Raw genomic sequence first — 12,208 nt, forward strand, 5'->3', positions numbered from 1 at the left:
GGAGGGAAACGGCCGGGTTAGACGGGTGTTTGTGGAGCACTGGGCTCAAAAACACTGCACACAAAATCCTGTACTGCTCTCTCTTATATGACATTGGCATAGTGTGAAAGTGCCTCAGAGCTATATTTGTGGACTGTAAGTGTACATATGCACTGTACAATGATTGATGCTGTATTATATTTGATATATATACATATATCAATTTCTCTTATAAGATTAATAAGTAGGACTCCAGCTGTTAGGCTTAACTGAAAATACAATGTTTTAAAAGGAAATAAAGGCTTGCTTTAAAGCGGTTGGGTCTCTGTGCGTCTCCTCATTCCAGCGTGTGGTACCTGTGGACAGATTCTGCAGGATGGCGGCCGCGGCTGTGTGGAAGATGATATCGGTGCCGTCGTTGAGGTAATGCAGGTTGTTGCGACAATCGAAGCCCCGGTATCCGAAGACGTGCTCCAGCACCAGCTCCTGAAACACACAACCCCGCGAGGATGTGACTGACTGACTGACTGCAAGAGCGACCTGAGTTCCAGATCAGACACAATGACAGATGAGTTGACTTATTATGCACATTATTAGTTCAGTAATCAGGACGTGGATTGGAACAAATATACATATAATTAAGTAGACATATACATGAGCAAACTAAAATACAGAACAACTGACCCAGATCTGTGGCCCCCAGTAATGTACACTGACCTACTGATAGCTAGCAGACTGCATTTCACTCTGGAATTTCAGTCAGCCATCTCCAGTGCTAAAACACTTCCCAAATCAAGCACATGTAATGTTTTTCTAAACAAAAAAGAAACCTAAATAAATCAGTCAAAACTCCTTTCTGCAGCAGAGCCAACAGCTGTGATTTTTCCACTCGTTCTTATTGTCCTTATGTTTCTTATAATCTGGACTCTTTATCTTGATGTAGAAATAAGGAAACTGAAGAACATTAAAAAAACTAAACACCACATACAATCCAATGCACTGTACTGGATGATTTAACCCTTCAGTGGCTACAGGGCCACATACCTCAACCAGTTTCTTCTTCTTGGTGATGTTGTTCTTCTGCAGTTTCTCGGGCTGAGGGGTGGCTCTGCTCACAGGAGGCCTGAAAGATGAATCTGTGTCAGTACGGACCCGTGGCTCCAAGGCCCTGTGGTCTGTGAGGGCGGGGGGGGGCAGGAGCTACACTGGAGCTCTACACCAGCACTGGCCAGCTAAAGCTTCACGAAGAGAGCCATGCCTGAATACACACACTGTCCTTGGGTCCGTCTGGAGGTCCTATACATTTACACTCGCATTTGTAACTGCATCTATTCTGCGGCAGGAAGAATAAAGTTACTCCCGGAAACACTCTAGTGTAGAAACAAACACACAGAGACATAATTCAAATCCTTCCACTTTCTCAACTATAAACAGTGTAACCTTTGGCCTTGGAAACAGAACCCAATATCTTGTTCACGTTTACCGACTGATTTTGGAGCACGTTTGGTCAAGAAATACTGACGGTTTTCTTTGCGTTCAGCTGACGACTCATCAGTTAAATGATCCCCTATAGCAGTCTGTAGGTAATTATTCAAATCATTAATAACAAACCAATTAACTAACTAATAATGTGTGAAAAAAAAAAAACAGACATTTATGATGTAGTAAAACCCATCACATGACTCATAGCCTCTCACTGTCCACTGGGGTAAATAAGATGGACACAAACATGCCTGACTGTGTCTTATTCTGCATGCTGAAATCCCACATTCATTTACGAGAACAAAGAAAACCATGACATTCAAGTACAGGACACAGTTATAGTGAACGGATGTTGGACACATTGATACACAGGACATTTCCTTTCTTTTAGGTTGAATTCGAAATGAAACACCTTGGAAATCCACTGAGGAATGCCCAGGTAAATCCACATCAACAAACAAACAAATACAACTGAACTTGCACAGAACATTGACCTGTATAAATCATGCACTTGGCATGACATTTAAAGCATTAGCATTATTCATTACTGTTTAACTGGAACGCCTTCAGTCTGATGTTCGGAGAGAGGCCGAGAGCTAAGAGCCGTCTCCTTCAGTGCACAGCGAATAGGCCTCATACATTCCAACCATTCCCCCCTAAGAAACGGACTCCAGGCAATGCCCTTGATAAGACTTGCGACTTATTTTATTCCGAGTTGTAACCTTCTTACAACCAACCACACATTTGCCGAACCTCACCCAACTGTTACTCTGAAACACTGACATTTTTCAAGAGGAAAAAAAAGTTTCAGTGGAATGAAAATAAGCAACAAGCAACTTTCAGCTTGCATATGAATGCCAGTTCTGGGTTATTTATAGGTCTCCCCCTCTGGCTCCTGCTTTGTTACTCTAGCCCGTGAGGGAAAAAACATTTGACCCAAATAACTCAGCTTTGTTATTTTTCCATCATATCAAAACTTCCTTATTTGGTTTTCCTTTTTTAAATGAATCAATGAAATTTCAATAGGCACAAAAAACATGATACCGTGCTATGGCCATTGCAGAAGAGGTTTGGCCAAATGTGTTACAGTGAGCTGTGCACCGAACTGAGAAAAGCTTAAGGAAACCTCCGGTCCCCATGCATTGTGAGTTCTACTGATCCTTTAAATGATGGTACAATCTGTTGATATACAATACATACTACCTACATCAAGAAAAAGAAAAAGAAAATTCCATGGGGCTAGGGAAATGTCAGCGATAGTCAAAAAGTTACTGGTTGAAGTAACTAATTCACAGCCTTAGTCTCTCTCCACAAATGCAGAACAGAGAGAACATTGTGAGGGAAAATAAAAGTGCAAAGGTCCTAGTTCCACCAAAGCTGGCTTTTAAATAGTCTGGCAACATCTCTAATTTAGATGACCTTCAACCAACACAACTGAACCGCCAAGGTGAGCAATTTCTTGTCACAGCCCTATACAATCAAATAGACACTATAGCTATAACACTAGGGACAGGTATTAATACTTCTTTGCATAGCCTGAGCTGTATGCTGAATGATTTAAAAGGCTCAATATACATTTTTGTATTCGAGGAAGAGTTGAAAGGTTGGGGATATAATTTTAAATGTAAAACTCCTTCACTTCACTTGATTTTTCAAAAATGACAACTTCACATCTAAGGGTATTTCCCAATCTTCCACAGATGCTGTGCCATTCCCCCAGTGCTCTGGCAATGTACCTGGCCTGTGTGTATTACAGTCAGACAACAGGCTGGTAACTCCTGGTAATTTCCACTGGAATTATACAAAACAGTTTGCGTGTGGAAAACAGACCAATGTTCACTGCACTGCCTGTGTAAAGACCCGTCTGCCCCACTTTATTATTGACTAAGTCCTCAATGCACTATTGCCCACTCGTCCAGCCAAACTGATAAGAAAGGAAAACAAAAAAGTTCAACAGTAAATACACTGGAACAATAACAGACACATTGTAATATAGGGGTCAGGTCCAGATCATACAGGAAAGTGGAGGAAGCACAATGGCAATGAACGAGCTTCAGTTATACCGCTGCCGGACGAGGCCGCAGCGTATAACAGCAACCGCAGTGTCAGGTTGCACAAGCGAGGTCCCCAAGAGCTGGTAAATCACTAGCCTATATGCTTTGTGCAGGTATTTGAAATATATATGCTTTGCTCAGTCTAAGATCAGCACAGTAGAAGCTTTGGGTGATGAGATTTCATCCTCTAAGTCTCATGAGAGAAAAATAAAAATACTAGATATTTTTGCTGGATAGTACTTTACCAGCTGTGACTCACAGCAATGAAGGGGAAGTCTCTTGACATCTGCTTTTTCCCGTTAGGTAAAATCTTCAACGATTTCATCCCTGAAGTAAGCAATAGGCACGATTCTACTTCTGATTCTTCTTGAGGTTTATTTTCCAAGCTAATCAGGTGTCCCAGTAAAATCGGCTTCAGAAAAGCCACCGAAAAGCTAATTATTGCAAGGTAGTGTAGTGGGGAATGGGGTTCTCCCTTCATTCCTTTGATGAAGGATGCTGTCCTGACACCTGTGCAACACTGTAATGCTTCCCCACCTCACTTCCTTCACCCTAAGGAGCCAGATCAGAAGCTATTGTTTTCGATGGTCTCTTCTGTAAGAATAGAAAATTATAGTAGAAATCAGAAATGATAGGAACAGGTAAAAGCAGATGGTATCCACCAGCCCTGTGAGTTACTCGCCCCAGTTCGGATGCACACATGAGAAAGAATAAGATGAAAGCGTCACGATCATCAGGCACAGATCAAAGGAGCAGCACACAGGCACAGCACAGTCTGACCTGGCAATACAGCAAACACTTCAAAGAAGACTTTTACCTGGATCCCCTTGAATGCAGCAAGTAAAGCCAAGTGAGAATTTTAGTAGTTTCAAGTCAGCATTGCAGAACCCCGTGATTTTTTTTTTTTCTAAAGGCTTTTAAAAAAAAAAAATAATAAAAATAAAAGGTCATGCACAAGCAAACCTTTAGAGCTAAACTGTCATTCCTGTGTGGCACAAACCATGCTTTTCAAGCATGCCAGAAAATAAGTTGTTTTTTGAAACAAATGAAAGAGTGCACCAGTCTACAAATTGAGAAGGCTCATACCCTGGGGTCCCTGGGCAAACTGTGTACTAAAGCTCCTATGGGATAGGGAGAGAGAAGCGCGTCAGTGCTTCCGTGGGACCGGTACCGAGAACATATAAGAGACGGTTGGTTGTTCCCTGGGCCTCAATGAAAGCCTATGTTTTTGACACCTGAGAGAATGCATCCCACCCTTGGGAGGTCATGGTGAGGCACAATGCCTCTCTCAGTCCGGTTTAATTTCCCCAAAACTGACAGCAAACCCTTTTACAATTAAGAAGACCTGGGGGAAAGATGGCAAAGATTTTTGGCTCATGGGAAATGTGTGTGTTTGGCTGTAGTAAAGATCTGAAGGCATGGCCCCGAGAAAACCAGGGGGTGTATGCGGCCTCATGGGACATAGAGAGAGGAGTTCAGACTTTTCACCCACAATGCAACGCTGCACTGCTCAGAGGTGTTGCCCAGCAGCTTTTAAGGCTGTTGCACACTGGATCCGAAACCTCATTTTGTAGTCCATCATAAGAAAAGTTGTCCATCAAGGGCAGTGCACACTGGACCTGTTAAAACCACACCAGGTACACAGACTTTCCCCTTCTTGTGCTGGTGTGCAAGCTACGCCGCAGTTTCTTTACCTCCAAACAAAAAAGCCTTGCACACAAACTACACCTCACCATTAAGACACAAAAGTAGAATGCATGGCTCAACATGAAACTATTTATTTGAAAGTGCAAATATTGGTAACACTTTTGTGTTATCTGTGCACTACATCAATAGGTACCATCTGCAACAGCTTATCATATATTGTCTGTCTATATATTTATTTGGTTTGTTGTAAACTTCTTCATGGTTAGACTTGCAGATTATAAAAAAAAAATCTCCTTTCATGCACGTACAAAACTGGATGCATAATCGGATCCAGTGGGCAAAGGCCTTAATAGCAGACAATCCTCATTAATAGCTCATTAATGGAAGATCAAATCGCCAAATAATAAATTAGATGAATTAAACTTATTCAATTTTGAAATTCTATAGCCTTCTTACACATGACATCTACCTAGTAATTTAAATAAAGATGTACGTTTTACAAACACAACTGTTTTCCCTTTTTTGTTCAAAGCTGTAACAGTTGCTATTTCGTCAACCCCCAAAATGTTTCAATGGGGATTGTTTAATAAATACATTATTTTGGACTTGATTTTGAGTACAGATAATTTGGTGTTAAAAACCAAAAGCAAGCAAACAACAATGTAGATATTAAAAAAATAAATACAATACAAATCCTGGTTTGCAGATCCAGTTCAGGGTGATACGGCACTCTTACTGCAATAATATCTTTGACTCAAGGTCTTTTTCATTGGTTTCACAGAACACCTCATTCCAATGATCTGGGTTATGAGTTATGCTGTGAAATATTAATTTGCTTTTTCATTGCTGAATGGCAGGTTAATGCTTTCACCGGATATATGCTTCTTCAACTTTTGTTTCAATGGTTTATCGCTCATGAAAGGAACATTCCAAAAATTAAGAGCAAAAACATTCAGTCTTGCTTAACAGATTAAGTGTCTAACCACTATAAGTAGAAATATAACAATCTATTACAAAATACCTTCAACCCCTGACAATATTGAATATTGAAATTTAGCAGTGTCTATTTAGGTTAAAAGTAGAATAAATTAAGATTAACATCAATCTTAATGTTACTGTGAGACGGTCTAAAAGATTCAATGCTTGAATGAGAAATTAAGACAGTTAAAATAGTTGATCTCTCTGTGTGTATGAGTCTTGGTTGTGTACACTGGTGGACGTACGGTTTAGGGAGTAACCTGAAGATTGTACTAAAATACAAATAACAAGGGGCATTTATACTTTAAGCACTATCTTCTCCAAGGGTGCAATGATCAATTTGAAAAGATAATTTCACAGATACGTAACTGTAAAGAAACCATGATCCCTTAGTGGACTTCATGGTGAACTGACACGTCCGCATGGCAGGAGGGGAAAATACAGTCGATGTCATGCAGCTGTCTTAGAAAGGAAGAACAACAGGTGCTGAAGTCAAAGTCCCAGGACCCCTGGCCTTATCCCTGCTACAATGTAATGGTATCGTTTCTAGATAAGAAAGGTTTGCAGTAAAATGCCAGCAAAACATATTCTGTGTCACAAAACATTCAGACAGAATATTCACAGAATTCTGATTCAGTCTTTCTTGCTGGTATTTCAGTAGGATTTCCAGGGGGCAGCATCATCTGTCAACCAATATATATCTAAAGCAATGTGTGTGTATGTGTGTGTATACATATAACAATTAATGTTTCTTTAGTAGTTAATTGTGCTGTACCCAGGTGTTCTTCAGTAAACTACTACAAGTCCTTCACAACACCATTTACAGTTTTTATTTTTTCTGTATGTGCTTTGTCTTCACTTCTCAGATTGAGATACAAATTAAAATATATCTAAGTAAATTAATCAATGTATAAAATCAATCAATCAATCGATTAAACATTAAAGCCATGACACTTATGGGTAACTAAGTATAAACATTCCCCTCATGGGCCAAAGGAGCATTTGAAGGTACTTACTTGACAATTCCCTGCCTCCAAAGGAAAGCAAGTTAAAACATAATACAGATATTAAGAGTTTCTTACAAGACAGAGCATTAAGGAGTCTTGCGTGGATTAATGAGGGTTCTGGCATGACTGGGTTTGGCAAATGGAGGGTGAGTGGATAAGCACAGTGTTCACAGGAGGGACACGGTGGTCACGCAGTGCGGGGTGCATGGGGATCTGACTGAGCACAGCAAACTGTGCGGTTTAATGAGCTTCTCATTTATACACGAGTGAGTGACAGCAATGGTAATACCACAACCTGACTTACAGCGAGTCTGTGAGCCTGGACTGCAGACATATCTGTGAGGCACGTCACTGATGTGATGGCTGGCCGAGCCCGTGCTCAAAGCAGTTACACTTCTTTATACGATTTGTAAGAGTTATGCTGCTTATTTGTGGTACATGGGATTAGTAACAAAGTAATGCAATCAACTACTACTTTTAAAACATAATTGGTGGAAAATATGATGTTATTATGTCTTGTTTTTAAAGATAACAATCAAATGAAGCACAAGCCTAATGTCATTATTTATTTTTAATATACATTTCACAAGCCCTGTCTGTAGAGATTTTTTTAACTTTAAAATAATTAGCTCTTTATTTTTTTTTTTCTAAAACTCCTATAAATTACCAAAAGCATTGCAACACTGGATTTTGTTGAAACTTGGTGAGAGCTCCATTTGCAAAGTTGTTTCCGATTAAAGTCTGTTTGATTGGTATAAAAGGAGGCCAGGTTTATATTTAATTTGCAAGAATCCCTCTCAGTGGAGATTTTAACTTTCTGCAAAGAAATTATAAATTGATAAATGATAAATGATGAACTTTTAGACATCAAATATGACAATGGATTTAAATAGACAACACTTTAGATGAAAAGGGTGGGCAGTTGTCATTCCTGCACATCTAAAGAAAAATCATCTGTGTTGACATGCGGGTAAAGAAGTCATGACAGCAGAGGTCCAGTCATGACTTACATAAGTTGGTCATGGCCAGTTATAGTTATAAATAGTAACAGTTGATGTTTGAATACGGGTTACACAAACATAAACTAAACAAAAAGCAGGAATTGTTAAATTAATACAGTATTAACCTAAACAATTACCAGCTGTACCATTGTCAAAGAAGCCATGACATGAGCTCTACTGCCATGACTTTTTACCAGCATGTAAACTCACCACTGAGAAGAAGCAAGTGTCATTAATACTAAAACAACAGGAAACCCAAATCTGATCGTAAAAGCCAGCTCTGATAATACTGCTGTTTAAGGTCACCAGCTGTCTTCCAAATCACTTTTCCATGAATAACTGATAAGATGAAGGGTAACGTCTTGAGCATTTGACTACGAACACAAGGTCATAAACACTCTGCACTGAGAAGGTCGATGGCTATGGATTCCTAAAAGCATTGTGAGATAAGGAGAAAGGTATGGAAACACATGGAGTAGACATGTCTTAATAAAATAGATGAAGTCTTGTGAATTTTATAGAATGCGTTGTGCAAGATTCTCTGTCACCGGTTCTGTTGAGACTGGTTTCTATAAATATACACAGGATTTTTTAAGAAGTTACATTGCTTTGTTTTATTAGGATTTCCCTGGTAAATTTGTCACATGCAGGGAGCAGCCCCATCCCCAATAAACGTGCGCTCTCTCTCTCTCTCTCTCTCTCTCTCTCTCTCTCTCTCTCTCTCTCTCTTTCAGCAGTATAATATCTCTATACTGAATAAATGTATTTGTAAATCATTACAATTTGAGCTCCAGATAGAAATATAAGAAACAAAGTGCTATAATCATCTTAATAATATAAAAGAAACTGATTATGTTTTCATTAAACACATCTATTTCGATGACATCCTGAACCCCACCAGCTGACAGCTCACTTGAGCATGGCAAGCTGAGGAGACACTGGCCGACATCAAACCCACACAAACCCTGGCACTAATTTTACAACATAATATCCCAATTACATAGAATTGTCCCTAGCCAGTGACCTCTGCACCGAATGCCCCAGCCTGCACCCCAGTGGAGTGTGTACTAAGTGAACAACAGTACAGACAATCATGCAAAACACGATGAAGGCCAATGATCAGATGATGACATGATGGCCGAGGCAAGATATAAGGGAATGACGGCAAAGGGAAAATGCAGTTTACATAAACCACTCCATTAACTGGCATAAGTTTAATAAACTCATAGTTGCAGAGTCTTGATTTTGTTCCTTCTGATCCTGTTAAGCTGTTAACAATATATCCCACACAAACACTGAGAAAACAACACAACCTAATGCTGAAGGAGTTTCCAGATCACTTTTGGCAGGGTGCAAGTGCCAACATCGTCCTGCCATCTGGGGGAAAGATCAAGACCTTACTGCAGATTGGCAAAAGGCAATCCTAGTGTTTGAGTTGCTTTGTGGTTTATTTTTATGAGATACCAAGGTAAGGCAAGGTCTATCCATCTAGACCAAATGCCAGACCAGTATGGTGGGTAAAGTCTATGCTTATAGCTAAGGTCCCAAGAAAACTGAGATTTAGCAAAATTCTGTATTTTCTTCTGTTTCTATTGTGTTCAACAAAATGTATTCTATTTCCATATCCATAAAAATGGATGCATCTGGATTCCAGTATTTTGACGAGGTTCAGACAGACCATCGGGAAAAGAGTTACAACAACTGATCAAATATCGCTTCGCTGCATTCAATTATTAAGAGCAATTATTAGCATGCTGATCTCACCTGTGATCTGCACTGCTACAATGAAAACTATGAATGATGGTACTTCTTAAAAAGCTTGAAAAGGCAAAGATAGCAGAGGCGGTGCACAATACTGAATATAATCAGAATTCTCCCTTCATCTGTTTTAATATAATTTGTAAGCCTGCAGACCCCTGGTATTTTAATAATAATATTTGACAGCTGCTTTATAATGCCAAACACATGATCTTCTACATCCCATCTGTCTCGGCATGTTTTCTCCGCTGCGTCTCTTGTATTAGGTTTGTCTGCCGTCTATTGCTTAAAAGAGTTTTCTACATACTTTACACATTTACAAATCCCAGTCTTAGCTAGAAGATAACTGTTCAAAATGCAGAACAATAGGTGACAACTTAAGCCTTTGAGAAGTACATAATGGACAATTAAAAGGTTCAGTTTGTAAAAGGTAATCTTTGCAGTGACACAAAATGCATGTCGTCTTGAGTACTTTTCATGCTAAAACTATTTTGGAAAACTATTTAAGAAAATTAAAATAATAACCACTGACTTTTCATAAATGCACTTAATAAATTGACTGAATTGAAGCATTCAGGCTAGAACACTTCATGGATAGGCTCAGTAACTAATTTACCACAATTAAACATTTATTTGTATAATTAATAGAATAGATCTGAAAAGTAGTGATTTGTTAAATAAGATTATTTTGGCGGTTACCATTTTGTGCTTTTGTTTTTTCCCATTATTTGGTGCATTTTTTTGAAAACATTATACCAATATTTTTAGTTTTCCGGGGAAAAGCGAGAGATTTGCATTCCTTAATTCTAAAATTACTTAATTGTAACACACGGCAGAGGAGCAGTAAACAATGTATTTGGTTACAAGGGACATTTCGTCCAATTGTCAGGTAATGCTAAAAATACTTACCCGGCACCCTGTACAAATTCTTTCACTTGGAAAATGTGGTCTGGAAACTCTCTATCAGGAGCAATGTTGTCTTTAAAATGAGTCCAAAGACATTTACTTTTCATATTTCAGGTTTATGAGTACAGCATGAGATCGCAAGCACTGTTTCCAGCAATGTACAGACTGAGTAACATCCCCACCATGATACATGCAGTGTTCATGCCAGGGAATTCATGCAATGGGGTCAGTGGCTGCCTGTGATACAGATGACAGTTGTAGAAAAGAACAGAAGACTGTAATACGGTATGAGGCCTGACACAGCCATAATGCCTTGGGACAGGAGGAAGTGAATGGCCCTTATGGTAAAGAAGAGCAGCAGGGAAAACCTAAAATGACATTTGAATCTCTCTCTCTTTCTACACACATAAAATCTCCCCATTTAAAACAAAACAAAAAAATCTAATTCAGACTAACAGAACATTCATAAAAATAAAAGGTTTCCGCTGAGCTTCACCACAAAAAGATCACTCAAGACCTCGCTACTCTTTCAGAGAGATTACCTCTTCCTGGTCAGCCGATCACATATTAAAGTCTATAAACTGGAAAACATCCAAGAACATGTTATTTTGAGTTTCCAGGCCCTGGACGCTGGGTGAAAGGGATTTCCACTACAGGGTCAGGATAGTAAAGCTGTTCTTTTTTTTTTTCCAATTCTGTATTTTTTTGCATTCAGTAGGCCGCAGTGGTGTGTAGGTGTAGTAACCTCTTCCCACTCGCTCTGACAACACCGGGCGGCTTTGTTGCTATTACTATAGGGCTATTCCAGTAAGTCAAGACAGCTGTGAGTGTACTGATAAGGGCTTGTGGGAGCTCATCTCAAATGCTTAGTATACAGAAGAAAACATAGCTTGAGAGCTTGTGAGTTCTTGATTAAATAAGCATGGATAATAAGAACAAACAAACAAAAATGCTTCAATTAACTCCCAATTTAAATCCCTGTCCACACAGACTAAGCACACACTCAATATTGCTTTCATTTTTACAATTGGTTTTGTTAGCATTTTTTAATTTTTTATTTGTATGACTCAGATACATTCCTGACCATTCTCAACTAAAGACACGTGCAAAGCCAATACCAAGCTATCAATTAATTATGCCAACAATTATTCCATCTCAAAGCACGGCTTGTTTAATGACAAAACTCAATTCGGGACTGTAGGAACAGATCAGTGTGAAATAAACTAACAACAGGGACAGTGGCAGCTCGGAGAGTGCAGGGTGGTCTCTGTTGGCAGTGAACCCCCCCGTGCCAGAGTGCGTTGTGCCACTACAGGCGTCCGACACTGAGGGGAAATGAGGTCACAATGGCCGCTAGGGAACACAAGCCTATTGCACACTGTTACCAAGAGAAAAT

General features: G+C 39.4%; 1 protein-coding gene across 1 annotated transcript in view; it reads right to left on the reverse strand.

The window, feature by feature from the left end:
• Positions 1-12,208, reverse strand: part of LOC136718929 (echinoderm microtubule-associated protein-like 6) — a 123,779-nt gene that overhangs the window by 12,754 nt on the left and 98,817 nt on the right. The window contains exons 28-29 of the mRNA XM_066696724.1: positions 1,024-1,102; positions 336-465 (exon numbers count right to left, since the gene is read on the reverse strand). Coding sequence (XP_066552821.1) covers positions 336-465; positions 1,024-1,102 — 209 coding nt within the window. The remainder of the gene's footprint in view (positions 1-335; positions 466-1,023; positions 1,103-12,208) is intronic.

Source organism: Amia ocellicauda, chromosome 23 (assembly GCF_036373705.1).
Source record: "Amia ocellicauda isolate fAmiCal2 chromosome 23, fAmiCal2.hap1, whole genome shotgun sequence".
Classification (NCBI taxonomy): Eukaryota; Metazoa; Chordata; class Actinopteri; order Amiiformes; family Amiidae; genus Amia; species Amia ocellicauda.